Source organism: Haliotis rubra, unplaced genomic scaffold, assembly GCF_003918875.1.
Source record: "Haliotis rubra isolate DU_JTF1 unplaced genomic scaffold, ASM391887v1 Scf394, whole genome shotgun sequence".
In the NCBI taxonomy this organism is placed as follows: Eukaryota; Metazoa; Mollusca; class Gastropoda; order Lepetellida; family Haliotidae; genus Haliotis; species Haliotis rubra.
The window spans coordinates 576376-603743 of record NW_025767073.1 but is presented as its reverse complement, the minus strand read 5'-3'; the positions used below and the strand labels follow the sequence as shown (position 1 = coordinate 603743).

At 38.4% G+C, this 27368-nt stretch overlaps 1 protein-coding gene across 1 annotated transcript; it reads left to right on the top strand.

The window, feature by feature from the left end:
* Window positions 1-1990: 1990 nt before the first annotated feature.
* Window positions 1991-25372, top strand: LOC124286877 (coiled-coil domain-containing protein 105-like). Its single transcript, XM_046723318.1, has 6 exons — window positions 1991-2513; window positions 18497-18601; window positions 19214-19588; window positions 20405-20500; window positions 21805-21918; window positions 23818-25372. The coding sequence occupies exons 1-6, from the start codon at window positions 2136-2138 to the stop codon at window positions 24001-24003; spliced, it is 1254 nt and encodes a 417-aa protein (XP_046579274.1). The 5' UTR covers window positions 1991-2135; the 3' UTR covers window positions 24004-25372.
* Window positions 25373-27368: the final 1996 nt, after the last annotated feature.

The window sequence follows — 27368 nt, the reverse complement described above, 5'->3', positions numbered from 1 at the left end:
TACACTGCAGTATCTTCCACGGGCGAGTAATAATGAGAACACTTAACCACTAGGCTATCCCACCGCCCCTTATCAACATGCATTTAGAATCGCTTAAATGTGCGAATAAACAAATCGATCTTTCCAACCTTCTGCGTTATATTCCCTTCCTTGTCAACTTCACATTTGACTGTAGTGAAAAAGTAATCTGTACAGGCGTAAAGGTAATAATATGGTCAGCACGATGCCAACTATGGTCTTTGCATTACGCCAACAATTCTGACCTGGAAATATGTTAACGTTTGTTTCGATAGATTTTTGGAACTCGCTTAACTAAATTATTTTGAATTATACTGTCGGATAAAAGAAAGTATACATCCATTTTCGATGGTGGCTAAACTGAAAGAAAATAGAATAGTTATATAGTCGATGGTGACGTATTAGATTAAGGTGTCTTTAAGATTTTACTTGATTAGCAATGGATGAGGGAGGGGAAAGGGGACGGATGGTGGAGGGAGGGGGTTGTGGTGAGAGAGAGAGAGGGGGGAGCAATGTCCCCGGTCGTGCCCAGACTCCCTGGTAGCGTTGAGTTTATCATCCCTGGTTGTTATTCGTGCTCTGTACGTACTTATACACGTGTTGTTTATCTAATTGGTGATATTGGTAATGTGTCCCTCCATGTACACTGACCCAAAAAGTTTGCAAGTCTAACTGAATGAAAGCATAAAATCCCACCGGACTTGTACAGGACAACCTACCTCGCCCCCACTACCCCCTCCTCCAAGGGGTGGTGGGGTAGCCTAGTGGTTAAAGCCTTTGCTCATCACGACAAAGACCCGGGTTCGAATCTCCACATGGGTACAATGTGTGAAGCCCATTTCTGGTATCCCCCGCCGTGATATTGCTGGAATATTGCTAAAAGCGGCGTAAAACTAAACTCACTCACTCGCCCTTCATCCATCTCCGGCCCGGTAAATAAGATGCAGATTGCTAAGGTAACATGGTGGTTTAAACCTTCTCTTCAAGAGGAAGGCCCGGGTTCGATTCCCCACACTGATACTCCGTGTGCAACAGGTTTCTGGTTATATAAATTGGTAAATACGTCCAACAGACGGTAAATGCATCCAAGAGCAGAGTTTGCTTCCGACCAAGTTGGGGTAGTATAAATTACAAGTAGGAACAGTTTGCTGTATATATATGCATGTGCTTGACTATGTAATTAAGATTGTAATACCCAGTAATCAGATAATCTCCCACTGATAAAAGGCCGACAATATAGCAATCAGATAATCCGATTGAATCCGATCTCGATGGATTTCAATCATTTGTGTATCACTCACATCAGTCGGAATGTTTTGCAAACAACTTTAATCCCCTAATGACAGATAATCCGCATTCAACACAGTCAGAGTAACAAAAAATAAAATCGATACGGTAAATTTAAGGATTCTCATTTCAACTTTAATTTCTAATACGTCGTATAATTTACTGACAAAAGGCCAAACAATCGAGCTATCACATGATTTCAAATTGATGTTATCGAACCTCTTCAGTAATCGCAGTTTAAATTACAAAAGACGGATTGTTCTAACACGGGTGAAAACTAAAAATACATTTCACCTTATTGATAATAACAAGCAAACTACAGCGAAAGTTATATTGATTAGAATATTTTATTCAACATTTCAAAGGCATTTCAATTTGCATATTAATACATAAAAACAAAACATTTGAGAAATAAAGTTCAAAAGCAGTGCCAAGAAGATACATTTATAAATGCTTAATCCTTGGCAACTAATGGTAAAGGAGTTTAACATAGTAGAAATTATGCTGACGTTATCCAAGTGACAAAAAAAACAATATTTGGAGACGTCAGTTTTATTCATTGCTTTTCTTTTTCTGAAACCTTTATTCTTTCCTTTATAATCACAAAGATTAAGATAATAATAATCCCACTCCGTATTCCGCAATACGGTTTCCTGTTTCGCTACGCTACGGGTTCGTGTTTTCGATCCACACAGACTCGTTGCCCAGGACGACGCTGCATGGAAAGTGACGCCTAAGTAATAAAACACGGCTGTGCCTCAGTACTTATTTACACACAGTGGTCTGTCAGCGATTGTGTCCATCCTCCGCGGTCAGTCTTTTGCAAAAGGATGGCTACTAAAGTTGCTACTACCACAATGATCGGCCCAGAGTCGTGGAGGAATTCAACTTTGAAAGGTATAAAATTGTCTCAAAACATAGTTCAGAAAAGTGATAAAAGTTGTGATATTGGCAGAGCTTTTGATCCACTGCCACACTTGAGAGACACAGTTGCTCAGTTGAGTAATGAAGAAATCAGAAGATATACGCGAGATGTGAGGGCTGTTGTAGCAAAGCTGAGAGAAAGTTTGTTGGAAACAAATGAAGAAATAAAATCCTTAACAAGAGGAAAGGAAGCACTGGAAAAAGCACTTGAACACACAAGGAAAGATCTGAAGTTGAATAAAGACAGTAATGATGTCAGAATGTCAAGACCCACAAGAGAAAAGGTGAGACAAAAGCAGATTACAATACAAAAATACAGCATTTTTCACCTGATTACGTAAGAATTGGCAATACAGAAATAGACAATAAAAGCAACATACTCGTTGCCTCTTTATTCACAATTTACCAGTGCTTGTTATTATTCATCTACATACAATGTCCATAATTTGAACCATATATCTGATATAGAACTTTTAAAAATATTCTTTAAAAAAATATTTCAATCGTGTAGAATGTATAAAGTCATTAACACATTTTAGATATGTGAAGGCATGAGTATAAAATGCAAAAAAATGGTATTTTAAGAATAGAAATATCTCAAGAAGATATTATTTAGCATTGCTTTACTGATCTTCTTGTGTCTGCTTGATCCTTAGGGTTAGTTTTGTAAGGGTCAGAGTATGTTGTTACCAATCAGAATATATAACACAGAAACAATTTTGGTAAAGAAATTACAACAGACCAGTAAATGTTATCACCAGACCAGTTCCATATGCACTGTGTTTCATAATTCCACAACCTATTCTGAAGTCAGAGATCTCTGTGTAGAGATCAACTACAGCCATGGCTGATCTAGTGGCAAATTTGTTCATTAACTATTCAGGAACCAACTTGGATAGCAGATACTCTTGAATAATTGACTTGATAATCTTGGTTCAGCAAGTGTACATGCCAACCAAGATAGTGATATGCTGAACACAGCATCAGCTCCTGAACACAACCAGAACTGTGTAAAAATCCCAGTTTGTTCTATCCATCAGCTCATTACATGCAAGTTCGTTATGAGCTGTTTACTGTATATAAGACTTAAGTGATTGACACACATGCAAACAGCCGCTCCACCGGCACACAGGCTGTTTTTCAGGTTTTGATAAATATCTTTTATTGAATAGAAATTGATATTAACCTTGGGAAATATTCCAGTTGGAGATTGACAGATAAGGGTCCAGTTGGCTGACAGTTGTATAAAAAGAAATTTAAGATTTAATTCAAGTTAAACAATGATATCAAAATTGATTCTTCAGGTTTCATAACCATACCTGTACATGCTTGCTTTTTTGTTTAACTTCAATTCAAAAATCTATGGAGGAAAATGATAACATACCTCAAATGCTTCTAATTTTAATTAAATACCCTAATTTCTAATGCTATCATGTTAAAGTTTGTCTGTGTTTTTATAATATTTCATGCTTGTTCATGTATTTTAATACATAGGACAAGGAAATTAAGAAAAACAGGAACTAAATTTGCATGATCCTAAGTATAGGTTATTTTTGACAGATTCCAAGCTTTGTGAAGGTATCCATAAACATTGTTGTAAACGAGATCCGTGAAGATCCTGGTTAGAATTGATCTTCAGTAACCCATGCTTGTCTTAAGAGGCGACTAATGGGATCGGGGTGGTCAGGCTTGCTGACTTGGTTGACACATGTCATCGTATCCCAGTTATGTAGATCGATGCGCATGCTGTTGATCACTGGATTGTTTGGTCCAGACTCGATTATTTACAGACCACTACCATACAGCTGGAATATTGCTGAGTGTGACATAAAATTAAATTCACTTACTCACTTACTGATGTAATTGACCATTTAACAATACAAGAAGTTATTTCAACAATCTGCAAACAAATGAAGCTCAAATTGCAGAGGAATCGATTTGCATCCAAAGATTTGTTCACTGATGTACTCATGTATGTGTTGGTCATAAAGACACTGAATGATTATTTTGCCGACAACTGAAAGCATCAGACTTTATCATTTACCATTAGCCATGAGTGTAGTGCTATTTCACAGGCAAAACAGCTCATTTCTCAGCACTGGATCAAACAATGATAATACATACAGGCAATCAACTAGAAATAAGCTCTGTCTATGCATAAATGAAACTTGTGCAATTAAGCTGATCATTTGGGTGAGCGATCAAACGCCTAATATTTTCCTCATTGGCTAGGTATTAACAGGCAGTTATGTGGAACAGAAAAGCCCCGTTATCACTTACTCAGATTAACTAGGCAAACTATACTACTCAAAACAAGTTAAGGAACACTCATGATTAAAAGCTGTATGCAACAATACCAGCCAGCCATAACAGATTAGGTATAGTCAAGAAAAGATCTAAAGTTCCTTACATTTTTTTAGTAGTATATATTTGCTATGAGTGTCACTGATGGAGGATATGTATTCACTGATACATTTGACGTTTTTCCAGTTTTCCGGAAATGTTGATTCCGGGTTTTATGAGAAGTGTTTGAAATAACATGAAACAATGACTGTGCTGATAACATAAAACATTTATTTTTATGCTCTGTAAACTTTAGATAATTCAAAATTTATACGAGATTTTTACACCAATAATTATTATTTAGATGGCCATGAGCCTGAGCCTGGTTAGAAGAATGAAATAAATATATATACATGTATTATCTATTATAGAAATATTCTCAAGACAGGCCAGATGAGTATCGTACTGTCACATGTCTGGCTCGACATGTAGTTCCGCTCGGCCATTTTGAATAATGTTTTATCGCTTCACTGGCAGCTTGTTTTTGAACAAGCACCATCCCACTACTGCTCCAGTGACAAAATGCTTGGAATGATGCTATGATCAAATCTGAGAGAAATATCAGTTTGAAATAGAGATCACTAACACATAACTCACTACTACAAGTACAGAATGATTGTATTAAAAAAGGGTTTAGTGCTGTCAAAAACCTAACTGATAGATCGTCCACTTAGTGTTGATAATCGGCTATCAGAAAATCACATCTTTGTACATGTTGCGGTTGAGTGGATGTAAATAGAAAGCCAGTGAGGCGAGCAAAACGATATGATGTCACCGCAAAGCATCATGGTCACTCTTGGAACTTTGGAAGTGACTGATACAGGCTTTCGATTAATAGACTTTCATAGTAAATGTTTTGATAAATTAAAATGATATTTACCATATCAACATGTAGGTATCATATTACAACTGTTCTATTTGTTTGTATTTTATGAGCACACGTGTCTAATCCAAGCAAAAACTGATCACAACAGGATATATCAATGTTTGTATATCTCTGACAGTATTATCTGCATGGCAACTACCTTTACAACATTAAATCCTATTATGACGGTATCAGTAATACTGTATTCAAGTTTTCTGCCACTGAGAAGCGCCGACCTGCACTGAATCGTTAATACATTGTACCAGCGTCTATTATGTTGGGATTATACAAGGTTTAAGTTACATCATTACATGGCTAGATAAAGGGATATAAGCTGTTTATTGGAGCAGTGGGTTGGCGTATTAGATGTCCCCTGTTGCTGCAGTTACCACAGTTTATAAGTCGTTAAAGATTGGTTGTTATGCTGACATTGCTCACTGATGTTAAAGAGGCGTCTTTGTTTTGCATGTTCTTTCTAAAGATAAATTGGACAAAGTAAATTCATATATGATGGCATAAATTGTATCAGTAACACTATTTCATATGAACATGAGATTCTTTAAAATTTTAACAAAACTGAAAGTAAAGTTTAAGCTTTAACATATTAGTATGAGAATAGTTATTCTATTTCTTGGGTAGCAATTTTCTTTGCAGCAGTTTTAAGAAAAAGCGCCTGTCATTTTCAAGCCTAAATAATGTACCAGTATGCTCTTTCTGGAAGTCTATACAAGTTACTTTTGACAAGGTCTTGTTGTGAGGACCAGGGATTCTATGTTTTTATGCATGGAATATATGAGGACTGTTTGTGTTATGAATATCCAATCTAGCCTTTTTTTAGACACACTGAGTAATCAGAAACCATTTCGGCATGTGATGTGTGGCATGTGATGTGTGGCATGTGATGTGTGGCAAAGGTGTAAATTCTGGTTATTTCTTCTCTCAAAGTTTGATGAGAATCAGCTCCTGAAAATGTGATCCAACAGATAACTGAATAATGTGTGTGGTTTCTATTTTTTAAATATGAATATGTAGTTTATAACTTTATTAACTCATCATTGAAGCCCAAGTGTAGTCAAATTTGGTTCAGTCCATACACTTAGCTAATAATATTCTATATGATAATGATAAATTGTACTAAAATGATGTAAAGACCAAGTGTCTGTCACAGAGTAAGGTATTTATTCCCAGAGTAACTTATAGAGCTGAATAGATCCTAGCAAGTGAAGTATCTGTGTATAGGCTGAAGTCAGTATTGCTACAATACCACCTCAAGTTTACGACTCCCAGTCAGGTACCCATTGGTTTCCCAAATACTATTTGATGATATCTTTTCAACTGGAATAGTAGACACATGCTGTAAGCAGTTGTTAGAATTATCGTGAGTTGTAAAGTAAATGCTGTGTATTGAAATGAAATGATGCGTGTTGACCCGACTTTGTTCCCTGAAGTTATAAAACCAACCCTCACTTCACCATAGCGCTGTTAATAGGTATAGGTCGTTTTCTCGCCATTGTCGTGGTCTATAGCTGCCACGCTCCTGCCTATACATTGCTCCTGTTAAAAAAGAACAGGATTTTTTTTTTGAAAAACAGATGTATCATTTATAATTCATTAATCCCTGGATGTGCCAGGCAATGTGATTGAGGTCTCACACTCCAGTAGGCAACGTTGTATTGATCTACAGAGTTAAGGAAACACGACCGTGGCATCATTACAGTAAAGGTTCCGTTGTCTCAAGTTGGCGTATAGCACTATGTATTGATTTGTTCATCTCGTGGGAGGGTTAGGATGTCCTTTCTGTGTATATCTTACCATGCTTACACAAAGTCAGAGATACTGTTACATAATTGATTATGTTGTGTAGGCGTCACTATAGCAATGATCATAATTGGGTATATAATCCTGTTCATAACTGGATATCTTATCTACACATATACCAAATATTGTAAATATTTAATTGTTGTTTGAAATAATAGACTTGTAATAACATGTATCTTGTGTGAAACTGTCTTAGGAATATAAAAGTTTAGGAAATCTGGCTGATAGATCATCAAAATTGGATGTTTATTCATTTTACTTTTTATTTTATATTATTTTGTGTTTTATTAAATATTATTTTACTTAATAATTATTGAAATTGAATATTTGCTCATTTTACTTTTTATTTGATATCATTTTACTCAATAATTATTAAACTTGAATGTTTGCTCATTTGACATTTTATTTACTTCATTATACTTAACATTCATTTTACTTCTCAACCATGGATAGTAAATACCTGGGGGACATAATGATGAAGAGTAAGACCTCTATCTGAGGTAGAAAGGTATTTGTGCTGTATGTTTGAAGTGTGAGAACCAACACTCTACTGTTTATATTTAAGATCAGTAGATACTGATATACCTGGTCTCCCCACGATAGTACCTTATTAACAATATGTTGGTGGCGACTGCTCTCCTGTGGACAATAGATGGTCTGGAGTACCACTTTCACTGACTACACGAGGGGTGGAGATTGTGGGGTGGATGTGTTCCAAATCTCCCGATATGTACACACAGTCAGGAACTATCACCGCAAAGCAGTGGTTGGGGGAGGGGACATACACTGAACTCTTTCAGTTATGTGCCAACGTTCGAGTTTTTGTTATGTTCTGAAATATATCAGCAAGTGTAAACACGTTGTGACCCAATATTGTTGGTGGGTGAATCAGTGTTCGGATCACTTGCTGCCTCATTGAGTGTGAGAGGAGGTTGTTACAGTGTCTGTATTTGCTCTATGTGGGTTACAGGTTGTTACAGTGTTTCTATTTCCTCTGTGTGGGTTACAGGTTTTTAAGTGTGCGAGCTGCGAGGACCATATTCTTGCAGGGGTTCAAAAATCCCATCACCCGACGCCCGGACAAGTCAGTTTTCATTTCGGGCAATCAAATAATGGTATCTTACTTGTCCTTGGGCTACTAGTTAATTTCCACTTATGATTTAAAACTGCCAATAAACTTGGATTTAATTTCATATCTGCTCAAAATGTAGCTATTAAATTTCGCAATGATAATAAAGTAGAGTTATCTTTCTTTGCTATTTATCACTTTTCAATAAATAGTCCAGTAAACATTAACATCAAATACCACGTTGAAAACTTGATGTATTCTTTCATAATTACATCATTCTGATTATTTCATAAAATCAGGGCAAGTGGAAAATTACTCAGGACAAGTTACTTTCTTTAAGTCACTTGCCCCATGGCAAGTGACTTTTAAAAAAAATGAACCCCTGACTTGTCTTATAGAATATGAACTTGCTGCAATAAACATGGTAATCTCACAGAGTATTTACTAGTTTAGCAGAATTTGTAGTAGTTCATTGGGAGTGTACTAGTCTCACAGAACACCTACTAGCTGTATTAAACATGTACTAATACCTAGGAACAGCTATGAGTGCACAGAACACATACTTAAGTTCCACAGAACATCTATGAACAGTACAGAACATGAACTAGTCCCATGGAAAAATTGCACTGGTCCCATAGAACATCTAGGAGCTGCACAGAACATGTACTAGTAAGTCCCATAGAACATCTAGGAGCTGCACAGAACATGTACTAGTAAGTCCCACAGAACATCTAGGAGCTGCTCAGAACATGTACTAGTAAGTCAGAACATGTACTAGTAAGTCCCACAGAACATCTAGGAGCTAAGAACATGTACCCCACAGAACATCTAGGAGCTGCTCAGAACATGTACTAGGAGCTGCTCAGAACATGTCCCCACAGAACATCTAGGAGCTGCTCAGCACAGAACATGTACTAGTAAGTCCCACAGAACATCTAGGAGCTGCACAGAACATGTACTAGTAAGTCCCACAGAACATCTAGGAGCTGCTCAGAACATGTACTAGTAAGTCCCACAGAACATCTAGGAGCTGCACAGAACATGTACTAGTAAGTCCCACAGAACATCTAGGAGCTGCTCAGAACATGTACTAGTAAGTCCCACAGAACATCTAGGAGCTGCTCAGAACATGTACTATTCCCATTCCCACTTGTTCATCAGAACATCTGCAAGGTGCAATTAACATGTTCTAGCACCTGCTTTTTAGTACCTAACTTTTTGTCGTCACAATATGGCTGAAATATTGCGGATGTGACGTAAAATTTTTGACTCACTCACTCACTTTAGCACCTGCTTGTTGCATAGAATCTGTACATAAGTCCCACAGACAACTTATTGGTGTCACAGACTAGTAAGTCCAATACAGTGTGTACAAGAACATAATACACACATATATACCCCTTAGAACAGCATAGTGAGGGAACATTGTCATCAGTATACACCGGGCCATTCCACGACACACTGACCCCAGATGACAGCCACCCTCCCCCACCTGGGTCAAGGGGGACTGAAGGTTGACAGGTATACTCCTTACCTGTAATCAATGACCTTTATAGGTAGGGACTGTTGGTAGAGACCCCATTCTGGCCATTGCCTGGCGGCCATTCACACCACATTCAACAGTGGGCTTTTTAATGCTAGGAGTCTATTTGATTGAAAAGTGACTTAAGGGTGCTATCTCAAAATCCGAGTGTTAGGCATGACATACATGATATGTTCGGTATTAGTGAGAAAGTGAGTATGGTTTTATGCCACTTTCAGCAATATTCAAGCAATACCACAGTGGGGGACATCAGAAATCTGCTTCAAACTTTATACTCATGTGGGGAATCGAACCCAGACCTTATTTGTGTGAGGTAATGCTTTGCCCACCAGGCAACACCACTGCCCCTTGGGTATCAGTGAATGACATGGGCTTTATTCTGTTTTATTAGTGGACACTACATGTTTCAGACATTGTATCTTGTGGGAATAGATCAAGGAACCTAGGCGTGACAAGTCAGTGCTTTAACCACTTGGCTACCCCTCAGTGCCTATTTGCAGGACATATCTGGAGATAGGTATTCTTTCATATTTCTTAAGGGTCCGTGGGGTAGCCTAGTGGTTAAAGTGTTTGCTTGTCATGCCGAAGACCCGGGTTCGATTCCCCACATGGGTACAATGTGTGAAGCCCATTTCTGGTGTCCCCCACCGTAATATTGCTGGAATATTGCTAAAAGCGGACGTAAAACCATACTCACTCACTCATATTTCTTCAGTCAGTCACATATTACAATTTGTTTTATTGAATACCATTTGAACAAAATGTATGGTGTGTGTTTTTTTTTAATTAGAATGAATATTAGAATGTAGTTAAATAGCAATTAAAAAAATATACTCATGTTATTTTTGTGTAATAATTGATCTGGTTATTATTTTCCATTTTATGTTGTGTAAAATCTATATTGAACGACTAGGAGCGTATGACATTACTTAACAAGTGACATGCATAGTGAATCTACTGTCCTGTGGTGGAAACGTGCGGTAGGAACATGGTGTTGTCATGGAGACATGCTCTACTGATCATCTACCTGTGTACAGAACAATGGCTACCCAATCAGTAAACACCTAGCAGACTCCGCTGTGTTGAATGTAAAGGTGATGTTATGAAAATCAAAGATGGAGTCTGACAGTCAAGTGACATAGGATAAAATATTAAAGTGTACTTGTCTGAGACTGGTTAAAATCACTGAACCAAATCTACCGTTATTCTGAGTCCTAGCAGTATGTAACTACCCAAGCTACAGCAACTCAAGTGTACATTTTCCTTTCTTTTTAACTTTTGGTTTAATAGTTAGCAATATTTCGGCTATATTGTGGTGGTCTGAAAATATTTGCATTTGTATGTGACAATCCAGTGACTGACATCATGAGCATCGATCTACACAGCTGGGATACAATGACATTCCTGAGACATGTCAGAGTCCCTGACCACCAGACCATGTTAGATGCCTCTTATGACAGACGGGATGGTAGCCTTGTGGTTAAAGCATTTTCTGAAGATCCGGGTTCGATTCCCTACATGAGTGCAATTGTGATGCCCATATCAGGAGTCCCCTACCGTGTAGTTGCTGGAATATTGCTAAAAGTGGTGTACAACCATACTCACTCACTCTTATGACAGTCATAGGGTGCTGGAGACAATTCTCTAGCCTACATCTTCATGGAGGGAGGGCGGTGGGGTAGCCTAATGGTTAAAGCGTTGGCTCGTCACGCCGAAGACCCGGGTTCGAATCCCCACATGGGTACAATGTGTGAAGCCCATTTCTGGTGTCCCCCGCCGTGATGTTGCTGGAATATTGCTAAAAGCGGCGTAAAACCAAACTCAGTCAGTCAGTCAGTCACGGAGGGAGTATTTTGTTTTGTTTGTTTGTTTAACATCGCACTCAGCAATATTCCAGCTATATGGCGGTGATCTGTAAATAATAGAATTTGGACCAGACAATCCAATGATCAACAGCATGAGCATCGATCTACACAATTGGGATATGATGACATGCATCAACCAAGTCAGCAAACATGACCACCCGATCCCATTAGTTGCCTCTTAATACACGCTGCTGAGTGCGGTGTAAACTGAACTCACTCACTCTTATGACAAGCATGGGTTGCTGAAGACCAATTCTACCCCAATTGTTCATGGGTTCACGGGGGAGTGAACAGCTAGTGTACCTGCATGTGAAAATAAATGAGAATATTTCAGTCTTTTGAAAGCAGGCAAGATTTTAATTATGTTCAATATTGATAAATGCCTGCCACAACAGAAACTGTACGTCAGCAGAGATCAAGTTAGCCAGTTTGCCTGTGCCATTTAATCAATGTGAATTAACCTGTAGAATACACAGCAAAGCATTTGCTGGCTTTTTGTAAACGTGAAGCCGCACGTTGATTAATTCTCTCAGCGCAACTATTACGATAAACCTTTAACACGGAACCCGCTGACATGAAGTTCAATTTGAAAAATCTTTGAACCCAATCAGTAAAATCAATAACTACATGCTTCAGAGTGACATTGATTGCAGTGGTGACAGCCGTTTCATTAAACTGATGAATGTCGTGGTGGATATTGAGCTAATATCAATTCCGCTGCTGTACGACGGGTATGCCACAATAACGGAGTGCTGCAGCCCGTATGTTGTTTCTGAGGATTCAGTGAGCGTTACGGGATGATTGATTCTACTGACATTTGCCGGCAAGGAAACCATTTGTTTCCCTCCCAGCTGCGTCAGTGTTGTTTTTTAAATGAATTGATAATGCCTTTGAAAAATCACATTGGGGGTTGTGTCATAACTTCTGAAATCATTTTCTTTTAAAATGAGTAATTGTAACTTGCTGTTGTTTTAAGTGGGACTCATATCACACTTTGAGTGTTACATTATCTTTCTGAAGAGGCTGGATTGATAGATATGAATTATGCTTCTTGAGATAAATATAACAAAATAGTTATGAGAAAGTCCCTACCCCATGGGATGAATGCTGAGTGCAAGTGAACTGATGCAGTTAGACAAGTGTTATGGGAAAGGATACTGCTGGTACACAATATGTACCGGGTACATGGGAAGAGTAACTGTAGTGCTTCTATTGTATCCTTTGTTCAAAGGTTATATTGATTACCCATTTACACAAGCCTCTGGTTATAATACTTATATACTTCAAATCTTTCTCATGAACGGTCTGCAGCTTTAGCCATTTGTCTGAAGCCCAAGTCTAGTATAATTCTGTACAGTTTAGTAAGATCAGTTAATAAAGGTCCATATGACAACACTAATATGATAACAAAAATGATGGTGTCAAGATTGTAGTAATTTTTGTTCATAAGGCCAGAACAATTTTATTTCTTGTTTTACGGATCTGCTGGTTCGTATTTTTTCAAGAATAAGAAAAAAAATAAAATTAATTTTCCTCAATCAAAAAATAAAATCCTCATGTTTTCATTGGCTAAAAATGTAAACTTAAAAAAATTAATTGTTTTGATTGTTTTTTTACCTATATAAACTTCATAAATTGGCAAACATAAAATACTTTTATTTAAAAAGAATATTACTTTGACTGGTATTTTTTATTTTTTTCCCTCCTGCCTTTAGGTTTTCTGAGGACAAAATTCCGTAAAACAAGAAATAAAATTGGTCTGGCCTAATTGCAAATTAAAATAAAATATATTTGTCATGCTTATTTCAAATACTGTGTCAAGACACAAAAGTCATTCACAGTTATCTCCCTTAGCAGGGAACAGACGACTATATTGCTCATTTCACAAATAATAAAGTTTTACAATTTTGTTTTACTTGTGATATTTTTGTCTTTTAACACACATGTTAACATGTTGTATGATTTTCAGGATAGGTTGATTTATGTGAAACGGGTGAGTATGTAGCCGGGATAAACTAGTTTCAAGCAGTTTATAGTCAAGCTGAAGTAACATCAGGGTAGACATCTTGAGTAGTGAGAGAGATTAAAATAGAAAATAAAAACATAACCACATTGGCAGTATTTCATCAAATAGAATTATATAGATCATATAGAATAAGTTATGCATTCTTCATATGTGATAGGGGCGGCAGGGTAGCCTAGTGGATAAAGTGTCCACTCATCATGCTGAGGACCCTGGTTCGATCCACCACATGGGTACAATGTCTGAAGCCCATTTCTGGTGTCCCCCGCCGTGATATTGCTGGAATATTGCTAAAAGCGGCGTAAAACTTTACTCATATGTGATAAGCTGTCAATGACAGATTTCACCACTAACATATCACAATTTTGTATTTCAAACTTCATGTATTGGTTGAACAAGACCGGTGCCTTCATAACCCTAGTCTACAACTGACATGTATTGTAATTCAATGATCATTCATTTCATCAATAATTGACTCTGACTGCTTTTTAAGCCATAACCTACTTATTGAATTTCTACCTCCATACCAGTTTCACAAACACTGTCTCATACATTATTGAACTCTTCATTTTCATTTTAACCTTTTGACATTTTAGCTTTGAAATGGTTTAAAAGAATATGAATGTGCAGATTCTTTGCCTAGGATTCTTTTGTGTGACCGACCATGTGAAGTACATATTCGTCATGTTATGTCATGTTGGGTGATAACACGGCAAACGGTATTGAATATTTCATTGTTAGCATGACGTTGTGTAGTGAAAGCAAGATCTCTGAATACTAACTGTGAATACTGCCATGTTCAGTAAACTAATATAAGTTGCCAATCCAGGCAATCGGGGCCGATATGAAGCAAACAGCGGCCATTATTACCAAGTGTAATTAAGTATCGATAAATCTGGCGGGTAAAGGACTGAGATTGTGTGGCAAGTTGAGGACGAGGTTAGCAACACTAATATCGCTGTGTAGTTACGTCTTGAGATTACCTGTGTGATTGGATATTTTTGTTGTGAGAACTTAATCTTGGTTTGCCAAGGTGATCTGTCAAAACCATTTTGCTTTGTTGTTTTGTTGAATTCGTGAAACCTTTCTGACATGAGAGTTTTATACATTCTGATTACAACAATGCATGTTAAAGTTGTATTAATAAACATTAGTGTTTGTATCAGCAAGATTGTAGGGTAGATTGGGAAAGCTTAATGTGAAATGGTCATTATACTGTAGCTCACCTTACAACAGAGAGTTTATTTAGATATATACTGTATGAAAAATGGAAAAAGAATGCTTTTTGTGGTCTTGTACTAGTGTCGAGAAAGTATTGAGCAATATATATGTCCGATACTTGCATTCCACTCTGCCACATGCTGAGTGAGTGAGTGAGTGAGTGTCATAGCTTTCCTATTGTTAATTGGGCCTTGGAGCAGCTATCATCAACTGGAAATGCTGTGTATAAATCATCATCATCATCATCATCACCACCATCATCACTTGATCTAGACAAAAAAGATACATTGATTTCTTAATTTATTAGATGAAGTTCTAGAATTCAGATCTAGAGTTAATCAAAATAGGATAACTTTTGTGCAAATATTAAAAACGATTAGAACAGTATGTGACTTTAGACCTTAGTCCAAAACCTGAGTCGAGTAAAATTCTTTTTGATCAACTAGCTTCAGCTAATATTAGTTTATATGATGAAATTTAATTCTATTAAAAATGAGGTCATGTTCAGGCTTGTAAACTCAAATGTTTTTAAGACAGACTACTTGAACGGTTTTATGTGAGTTAAGTCAACATTTCAAACCTAATTTTTTGCAGTAAAGAATTAGTATATAGTTTTTAGTATGTAGACTAAAAGGTTTTTCATGTGATCATATCATTGTGACTTCCATTCAGTCCTAATGCAGTCATATTTGAAGTGACTGAGAGCACTCCTGTAGTCAGTATAGAGCACTCCTATACCAGGTTTCTGCTCAATTAGACATTATGGCCTGTGGGTAGTTTCACACAGGGCACACAGATAATTGACATACAATCAATCCACCCAGTACAAGTAGCGATCGGAGGGTGTATTTGTGTTAGTTATGTACAGATATATAGCTTGTTTGTCCTGTAAAGGCCTCTCGCAGGGCAGGAGGCAGTAAATCTACCATTGATCCATATTTATAGGTTACAGTGTGTCTTCGATAATTGGGCAGCTCTTGCTTGTACTTTCAGACCACTGTATAGCTGGGACATATAAGAGGCCTTGTAGGACATTTGCTTCTTGTCCTAGTAAGGCCTTGTAAGACATTTTGTTCAGGTCCTAGTTAAGTCCAGAATAGCACCAGGTTAATTATCAAATATACTGGTGGAAATAAACAAGTGAACACACCAGACTGTGGCAAGTCACCCACATATTAGGAGAGATCTTAGCCTATACTACTTTTTCTCTTCGGTTTCAAAATTGTATTTTGACCTAACTATTTTCACTCACCTCAAATGGGATGTGATTTGGAATGTCCATACTTTCCTCAGTTTATGGACCAAAACATATCTTAGAAGTCCCATGATGGATCTGTACGTGTATTTGCTTTATACAAATAGAGCAAACTCCAGAACATCTGTTGTCTCACTAAACTTTCCTCCAGGAATCTTTGGGCTGGCACACACATGCTAAACTTTCCATCTGCTCCCTTGTTTCTCTTCGTGAATATAGTTCTTTACTAAACTACATGTATTTATTACTGTTCTCTAAATTGCTACTGTACGTTCGTAATAGATATAGCTTTAGACTTTAGTTTTGTGATGAGATATATTTGAAGCTTATATAAACTGGTTGTCTATTTTTATGTGTACATTTGGTAGTGAATAGTATTTAGAATCAATGCTTAGATTGTTTACCTCCATAGGCAGTTTCCATCTCACCAAGTTACTTCCCTTCACATGTTACAGCTATGTTAACAAACTCCAGTAGAGTGATTTTGCTAAAATTAAATTGAATTTTGATGGTTTTATGATTTGATCACTTTTTTTAAAGGTCAATTTTCTTAATCATTACAAAATTTGAAATTTTGACAGTTTGGATGGCGATTATTGTCTTAGACAAGGAACTTGCTGATGCCTTCATATTATTGCTTGTTGCCATGCTATGAAACACTGGTTAGGCTGATCCGGGTTCTATTGTTTACAGGACACCTTAATGTAGTGTTTAAGACCATAGATAAGCCGAATTTTGAGGACCAAAAATAGCAGTCTGTAGAAGGGGGTCGGCTTGTTTATGGGTTACACTTTCATCAAACCTTTTTTCTGGGGGTAGGAAATGACATCGAATCGCTTCGTGTTAACAAACAAACAAGAGACACGATTATTTACCTATTCAGTTCTAATTTGTTTTTGCTAGGCATTGCCTTATATGCAGGGATTACGATTACCATGTTTAATTGTCTCATATACAGCATCGGAAATAGCAATCAGCCGTCCAGTGCACGCGTTCCCCTACCAGTGATTTAGTTAAAAGATTATTTCATACGACAGTGTAAAACAACATTCCCTCACACATGGTACACTGGAAGTCCTGTAGTTGATTGTTGCTGACTAAAACACTAGGACTGCAGGGAGACAGTCTGCCATGTTTTATAGAATAATGTTGATGAGTTTCATATCAGGAATTACAAATCAATGTTGTGGGTGTAGTGTATGAAGTGGAGGGGTCATCAGCGCGCCATTAGCGGTCATCAGTGGTGTGATGAATGGCCTCGTCATGCCGACCAACAAGTAATTAATGGCCAGTTCTGTACCAGGTCGACAGCTCACTCAGCTAATCACAGGCAGGGGGTATCTAAAACCGATTGCGTGTACTTGATGATCTCCCAGTGTTAGCTACACCCTCTTGGTTACTGGTGGGGCAGTGTGACATGCACTACATAACAGACAGTGACAGACAGTATAACAGACAGTGTGACACATACAGTATAACAGACAGTATGACATACATGATATAACAGACAGTATGACATACATGATATAACAGACAGTGGGGGATTCACAGTATAACAGACAGTGACACACAATATAACAGACAGTGTGACACATACAATATAACATACACTATGACATACATGATATAACAGACAGTGGGGGATTAACAGTATAACAGACAGTGACACACAATATAACAGACAGGTGAGGTGAGGTGAAATTGGGTTTAACGTCGTGCTTGAGAATATTTCGCTCATATGACGACTTGCATGTGTGTGTATGTGTAGGTGCGGCTGCTTGTACTAGCCCAAACTGAAGCTGGTTTTATAGTGCTAGCCCACTGAGATACCATGCCGCAGTGAAGCATGAATACCCCACTCAGACACATTATACTGACTCGAGCCGACCAGTCCTTGTTGTACCCATTAATGCCGAAGCCAGACAGGGACCAACAAGTACCATATTTTAACGTCTTTTGGTATGACACGGTCGGGGGGCCATCGAACCCGCGACCTTCCGCTCTCGGGCGGACGCTCTAACCACTACACCACGGAGGCGGTCTATAAAAGACAGTGTGACACATATGGTATAACAGACAGTATGACATACATGATATAACAGACAGTGGGGACACACGGTATAACAGACAGTGACACACAATATAACAGATAGTGGGACATGCACAGTATAACAGAGTGACACATACAGAACAACAGACAGTGCTGAATGGCGAGAGAGCATACTTCCATACTGTGAGACTTATTACAGTATATGTTTGTTTCAGAGTCATGATGGTGCTGATGACTTGCTGAATGGTGAGAGAGCTCACCTTCTGAACAACAAGAAGACCCTGGAGGCTCAACTCAAGTCTGTGCAGGAACAGCTGCAGGTGAGTGTTGTCTTGGGGGAGTTGGTGTCGGGATAGTCACGCAGTTGAGTAGTTTCCATGGTTACGCCATTTTTTCTAAATCAAAATAAGAAAAGAAGAGCATGTAGATAATTCTACTTCCTGTCATTGATCCAGACACTGAATCAGTAGGTTTATTCATTGAATGAGTATGATTCAGTCTGATTCATTGTTGTTTCAGTTTGTTTCATCAGAGGGGGTTCTGATTTGGGATGTTTGGGGTTAATGAATGCGAAACAAAAGATTACTTGAGTGGGTGAGTAGGTGAGTGAGTGAGTGAGGTTCAGCAGCTTTAGTAGACTAACTGTTTAAACTGAAAGTGGGTGGGTGGGTTGATGAGTGAGTGAGTGTGTGAGTGAGTGAGTGAGTGAGGTTCAGCAGCTTTAGTAGACTAGCTCTGTTTAAACTGAAAGTGGGTGGGTGGGTTGGTGAGTGTGTGAGTGAGATTTAGCAGGTGCCAGTAGACTAACTTTGTTTAAACTGAAAAGGAGTCTCAGTGAGAGCGGAGATTCCTGAGCATCGTGCTGACCGAATAATGCTTTATTTGATTTTTGTTATGTTTATGTGTTGTCAACGTGTCTATTCTTGCTCCAGACTCTTGATAAGGCCCGGAAGCACCTGTTTGCCACACTGCAGGAGCGATCACGTGTGTTGGATCTCCTTTGCCACGCACTGTCATTTAACAACGCTAACTCCAATCAAGATAGTCGCACCAAGAGTTCCACAGAGGGCCGTCTGTCTCGTCTGGATACTACCCGTCTTGGAGCTAGTCAAGCTGATCCCATCGGACCATACACGCCTGATGCCGACATTGCCCTTGCCGACGCCATGGAAGCCCGATGTCGGTCTGGCTATCTCCGGCAGGAACTCAGGGACACCATTGACAGAGCAGACAGGCTACAGAAAGCTGCTCACAAGTCTGTCAATGATGGTCTTACTCAGAAAGTTGGAGAGACAGTCACGCTCAAGGTAGTTCATTGATCATAATTTGGTTTGGTCAGTTTGTTGTTTAATGCCACAATTAGCAATATTCCAGCTGCATGACGGTGGTCTGTAAATAATCGAGTCTGGACCAGACAATCCAGTGATCAACGTTATGAGCATTGATCTACGCAGTTGGGTTACGATGACATGTGTCAACGACATTAGTTGCCTCTTACGACAATCATGGGTTGCTGAAGACCATTTCTAACCCGGGTCTTCACGGGTGTCCTTTATCATAAAACAGAATGAGTTTTGAAGACTCATAGAGTTGTGACCAGAATGTGATTGTCTCAGTGGGGATTGTGAAACAGAATGAGTGAGTGAGCGAGTTTAGTTTTACGCCACACTCAGCAATATTCCAGCTGCATGGCGGCGGTCTGTAAATAGTTAAGTCTGGACCAGACAATCCAGTGATCAACAGCATGAGCATCGATCTGCGCAATTGGGACCTGATGACGTGTGTCAGCCAAGCCAGCGAGCCTGACCACCCTCTTAGTCGCCTCTTCACGACAAGCATGGGTTACTGAAGGCTCATTCTAACCTGGACCTACATGGGTCATGAAACAGAATGAGTCGAAAGGACTGGTCTCAGTGGGTTTATAAGTTATAAAGAATTTCATGCAAGCAGTGCTTGTAAATCTAAAAGACAACTAACACTGGGAAAGGAGGCCTGCCATTGCTGATTACCAACATTTAGTATGACAGGAGATATAATTGCTGCTGATAAAAGCAGTTTCATTAAGGTTCATATAAAAATGGAATTTATTGAATGATAAATCAATAATTGAATGATGTTTTCAGCACCATCTGGGTGTGGGTCTCGGGGAAAACCGCCATGCCATTCATCGAGCACAGCGCTGGTATGATTCTACAGAAAAAGCCCGTGGAAACTCTCTGGTAGGTTGTCATTTGTTGCTAAGAATCTTATACAGTGAAACACTCATCTGACAAACTGCATCTCCAGTTATATGCACATTAATTAAGTACCACCGTATTCAAAATCCAATACAAAATCATAAGGATATGACAAGCTCTGATACGAACTGATTTTTCACCTCGGTAATGAGTGAAAGCTAAAGACACTTTGTTCAATACCAAGGATCGCTGTGCTGGAAATAGGATGTCTGATCAGCAGCATGAGGAGATATGTCAGGAATGGCATCCTTGAGAGACATGAATACCCCAGATACTGACGGGGATTCTAAGGCTGACATTTATAGTCGTTCACTGTTTGATATGACTGTCTATTTCCTGGTGTGGTTGTTAAAATGAACAGTTTCAAACTTCTTCACATAACGTGAATGCATGGCTACCAGTTGCTAGTGTCAGCTTCATTATTTGTGTGATGGTAATCCAGGAGTTCCAGGGGTTCAATATTGTTTTAAAGAAAGTAACTTGTCCTGACTAATTTTCCACTTGCCCTGATTTTAAGGTCCTGACTAATTGTCCACTTGCCCTGATTTTATGAAATAATCATGATGGTGTAATTATGAAAGAATACATCAATTCTCAACATGGTATTTGATGTTAATGTTTACTGGACTATTTATTGAAAAGTGATAAATAGCAAAGAAAGATAACTCTACTTTATTATCATTGCGAAATTTAATAGCTACATTTTGAGCAGATATGAAATTAAATCCAAGTTTATTGGCTGTTTTAAATCATAAGTGGAAATTAACTAGTAGCCCACGGACAAGTAAGATACCATTATTTGATTGCCCGAAATGAAAACTGACTTGTCCCGGGCATCGGGCAATGGGATTTTTGAACCCCTGAGTTCTGTTTGTCAGTTTTAATACTACTAGTTTCTTGTCTTATTTCCAACAATGAATCAAACACATCATCTAGCACATATCCAAAAATGTGAGTGAGTTTAATTTTACGTCGCTTTTAGTAATATTCCAGCAATATCATGGCAGGGGACACCAGAAATGGGCTTCACACATTGTACTCATGTGGGGAATCGAACCTGGGTCTTCAGCATGATGAGGAAATGCTTTAACCACTAGGCTACCCAACCGCACCCAAAAGACTGACATTTTAGGACTATTGCTAAAACATGGAGCAGAACTATCCTCACTCTTAGTGGTAATATTACATTGTTTTTAAACAGTGTATCTTCTCTATCAAGGGGTATTAATCAGAGCCATGAAGCTGAAATTGATGAGATCTACATCACAAATGTCATGTTAACACAGGGTCCGGTGATGAGTGCTGACTTGACAACACGGGAACGTCTTGATCGACCTCTAGTGCGGGTGTTCCAGCGTCACCCTGGTACACAGCTGCCTGAAGCCCAACAGATAATCAGGGTAAGTAGGGGAGACTGTCAGATGCCCTCGCATACAACTGTCAGGAGAGGTGGGTACATTGTCAGATATTCTTGTACACACAGTTCCGCAGATGATCATCATGAACAGGGTAGGAGAGGTAGATTGTCAGATATTCTTGTACACACATTTCCGCAGATGATCATCATGAACAGGGTAGGAGAGGTAGATTGTCAGATATTCTTGTACACAGTTCTGCAGATGATCATCATGAACAGGGTAGGAGAGGTAGATTGTCAGATATTCTTGTACACACAGTTCCGCAGATGATCATCATGAACAGGGTAGGAGAGGTAGATTGTCAGATATTCTTGTACATACAGTTCCGCAGATGATCATCATGAACAGGGGCAGTAGGAGAGGTAGATTGTCATATTCTTGTACATACAGTTCCGAAGATGATCATCATGAACAGGGTAGAGATTGTCAGATATTCTTGTACATAGTTCCGTAGATGATCATCATGAACAGGGTAGGAGAGGGTAGATTGTCAGATATTCTTGTACATAGTTCCGCAGATGATGAACAGGGTAGGAGAGGTAGATTGTCAGATATTCTTGTACATACAGTTCAAGATGATCATCATGAACAGGGTAGGAGTACACACAGTTCAGAAGATGATCATCATGATTGTCAGATATTCTTGTACACAGTTCAGTTCATTGAAGCAGGTGGAGAGGTGGAGTATTCAATGTCTCCTGATATTCTTGATGATCATCATGAACAGGGTAGGAGAGGTAGATTGTCAGATATTCTTGTACATAGTTCCGCAGATGATCATGAACAGGGTAGGAGAGGTAGATTGTCAGATATTCTTGTACATAGTTCCGCAGATGATCATCATGAACAGGGTAGGAGAGGTAGATTGTCAGATATTCTTGTACACACAGTTCCGCAGATGATCATCATGAACAGGGTAGGAGAGGTAGATTGTCAGATATTCTTGTACACACAGTTCATGATGATCATCATGAACAGGGTAGGAGAGGTAGATTGTCAGATATTCTTGTACACACAGTTCCGCAGATGATCATCATGAACAGGGTAGGAGAGGTAGATTGTCAGATATTCTTGTACACACAGTTCCGCAGATGATCATCATGAACAGGGTAGGAGAGGTAGATTGTCAGATATTCTTGTACACACAGTTCCGCAGATGATCATCATGAACAGGGTAGGAGAGGTAGATTGTCAGATATTCTTGTACATAGATCATCATGAACAGATGATCATCATGACACAGATGATCAGGTGAGGAGAGGTAGATTGTCAGATATTCTTGTACATAGTTCAAGAGATGATCAGCATGAACAGGGTAGGTGAGGTAGATTGTCAGATATTCTTGTACATAGCTCCGCAGATGATCATCATGAACAGGGTAGGAGAGGTAGATTGTCAGATATTCTTGTACACACAGTTCCGCAGATGATCATCATGAACAGGGTAGGAGAGGTAGATTGTCAGATATTCTTGTACATAGCTCCGCAGATGATCATCATGAACAGGATAGGAGAGGTAGATTGTCAGATATTCTTGTACATAGCTCCGCAGATGATCAGCATGAACAGGGTAGGTGAGGTAGATTGTCAGATATTCTTGTACATAGTTCCGCAGATGATCAGCATGAACAGGGTAGGTGAAATAGATTGTCAGATATCCAATACTGGAATTTATGCCATCCTAAAAAGATGTGAAAAAATACATACCAATAAATATGAGTCGATTATAAATCTGTACTTTAGCTTAAAAATTGTATCATTTTCATGCCATCCCTGTACATACATTTTATATTTTGATTCGTATAATACCTCTGTCTATGATGAATATGACTGTGACAATTATCAAAATTCATATTTTGAATAAATATTACAATAATTGTAGGGTGGAGATGGCTTGCTCCAGTCTCTCACTGCCACAAGTCGGAACATCGGCCTGCTCCGTCTCTCCCACCTCAAGCTCCGTGATGACATTCGCAGCAAGAGCGCAGCTGCAGACATCGACAGCAGCATCATGCGCATGAGGCGTCGTCGAGGGGACCATCGCTGGACCCTTGGGTCAGCCTTTTAATTGCAAAAGGAACATGGGTTCAAATAGAAAAATGTGTTCAGTTGTCGAACACACCACAGTATTATTTACACCATATCATATCAATGCTACAGAATGCACAACAGCAACTGCACTTAACACTGTCAGTATTATAAAGTATTCATCAGGCATAAGTATTCACTGCTGAAAGTATTAAGTACATGCTGTTTTTGATAAAACTGTTTAAAGGGAGGTAACTCTCAAACAGCAACTGTTTCCAGTGAATGTATGATTTTTTTGTGTTTCTTCTAGTTGAATGGAAATATTTTTTATACAAACATTTCAAAAGGCATTTTATCAAAACTATACATTATGTATTTGCTTGTCAAATACAGACATTTTCTAGTTTGTGCATAGTTACAAAACTGAAATGGATTGTTATGATTGTAATTATTTCTGTATTAATGGGTGTTATATTCATCACATACTTGGACAGTCCAGATTTTGTGTTATGTGATATAGCAGATGTCTTTCAAATGGAGTGAGTGTGTTTTAAGCAGTATTAGAATATACAAATGTAAATAATTTTCAATGTGAATATATTGTGTATATCTCGACAGTTTTTTTCTAAAGGTTTCTAACTTTTACATCTAAATCCGTGACAAGTGGTTACCCGTTGATTTCATCGTTTGTTACCTGTTGTCAGTATTTTGTTACCAAAGTCTTATTTCAGTTTAGAAGATCATAAAACTTATAAGAGCAAGATCTGTTTTTGAAGCTTTACTGTTATTTTGTTACTTTGAGAAATGTTTATGTTGATTTATCTGATTTTGGGGGATTTCACAGAAGTATGATTCCATCAGTAATGACAATCTGCTATCAGTTCAAATGTGTGTTTAAATATCATACAGAGAAATGAAAGATGCTTACTCGTCAGAAGTTTTTAAACTCATAAGGGACATTGTCCATCATTTTGTCAGGGTTTGTTGATGTCCAAGTCTTCTCTTATCAATTTCAAATAAATCCATTAGGGATTTTGAAGGAGTTAATCGTTACTTGTTTCAAAGAAGTGACACTTTCGTGAGGGAGAAGATTTACATATAAAACTACTGAAGCTTTATCATGACTGGAACGAGATAAATCTTTTATTCAGTTGTTTGTTATAAACTGGAGTTATGGCATGAATTATTCTATCAGTATTTTGATTTTACCTGTGATATTGTTATAGTTTTCTACCAACATTAACTAGAATGCAGTGTTTGCCTGTGGAAATATTTATGTGTACTTACATGCGGAGTTACCATGGTTACCTATTTTTAAATTGAGCCACCTTTGTACTACAATGAAAACGTTCATTAGAAACATCTAAATGCTGCTCAATTCTGGTCTTTAATAAAGACTTATAAAATTGTATACTTGTTTGATTGTTTTGTTTCGTGCAAGAATGAGTGTAACTGCATGAAATCTTCACCTCATGTAAGGATTCTTGGGATCTCGAACACACGTTGTCTTGGAGTGAGTATGGTTTTACACCACTTTTGGTAATATTTGAGCAATATCACGGCAGGGGACACCAGAAAAATGGGCTTCACACATTATACCCAATTGGGAAATCGAACCGGGGTCTTCGGCATGACGTGCAAACTCTTTAACCACTAGGCCACCCCACCGCCCCTGCTGTCTTGGAAGTTGACCCAAGATTGATATGAATATTGAGCATATTCCTTTAAGTGTCCTTATGCTGGTGATGATGTTAATTATGTCTAAGTGCATAATAATTTTAAACTACAGAATGATATCTTGATGGGCTAGCACTATGAAACTGGCATTAGGATGGGGTTTTCTAAGATGCTTAGCGCTTAGAACAATCGAAAAAAAATACATTATCAGACAATAAAGGTATAGTTTTTTGATGACGTAACAATTGAATGACGTTATCCCGTCACTGCGCCATTCTAGTGTGCCCCCTCGTAATCGAACCATTTTACATTACGTCACAATGTAAGCGACGTCACGATGCGTGTCAGTTGTCATCGCCTCGTACAGCCTCCTACAGTAAACTACTGCGTTGCACCCCGTTTCTTGGTTTGCAGTTGCTTCACTCACCTAACATCACTGGTGGAAACATTACGTTTATGTTTTCTGACGTTTTAAATGTCTCAATTCGACTTCGCAAGTTTTCAGCGACACGGTAATGTTAAGCAATGTTTACATTCCCACAATGCAATCGTGGAATGTCGGCTAGACTACTCAGCTTCGTCTGGATGTACTGATCTAAACATACGCTTGGTAGTAGAAATGCGACGTTCACATGGTTTACGCTAATCACAGATGTAATTAAAATACTTTAGAGAAGATATTTAATCGAACGTAAACCGTCATGAAACGGTTTATCATTTGTTTTTCTGGTAACGTTCGTCTTAACGTAGGGGGGCAGACACATCAATAGAACAGCGCGCCAGTTAGCCCTGTGCGAGGATTCTTAATTTAGGTCACCGACACCGTCGTTTGTTTTCTGCCTTAAATTAATTGTAGAAAGTATTAAATTTGGCATCTTAGAAAAGAAATACAGTTCGCTCTACCATCATGTATAGTGTAATGAAATACACTTTTCCCTGAACTATTATGGCGTTAAAGCACTCGGACGCAAAGCGTCCTCGCTTTAACTATAATAGTTTAGGGCAAATGTGTGTTTTATTACACTATACATGGTGGTAGAGCGAACTGTATTTCTTAAGTACAGACACATTCATCTCACCTTGTATGCTGGTGAAATGTTTTTACAGATGTGTATTGTTAGCTGTTTGCAACAAGGAGCCGGTCTAAACAGTAACATAATTGTAGTAGTTTCTACTGATGCTATAGCTGGCTGGCCCTGAACACATGGTAGAGGTGCTCCCTCAACCTGGCCCTTTCAGCCTAGTGGCCAAAGGGAGACAACTGCCAGGGTCTAAGCGCAATGCAGGAACTTGACCATGAGAATCTGATGGATGTTTTTGGAAGCATTTTCCTTGAAGCATATTATTTTCGTTTTTATGTCAACATTAATGTTGATATGTATGAATTATTTAACCTCCCATTTGCTTGTCCTACATCATCAGTACCAGCCATTGATTTAAACCTGCTGTGGCTGTTATTGACAGGATTGTTTCCTTCTCTTTGTGTGCTAAATTACCAGTATTGATGACATCTTACAGAATAGCATTCACAGTGTAATATAACAACAAAATTGACTAATCACAAAAGTCTGACCTCCCAATCCAATTAGCTGCCCTGAGAGAAAGCAAAGGTTGCTATCACGTGTTCTTACTAGGACTGGGACAAGTTTAGGAGTGTAATCATAACATTAGAATTATGAACACTTGAATAAATTGTTAAGTCAATAGATCTATATTTTCACTCATGTC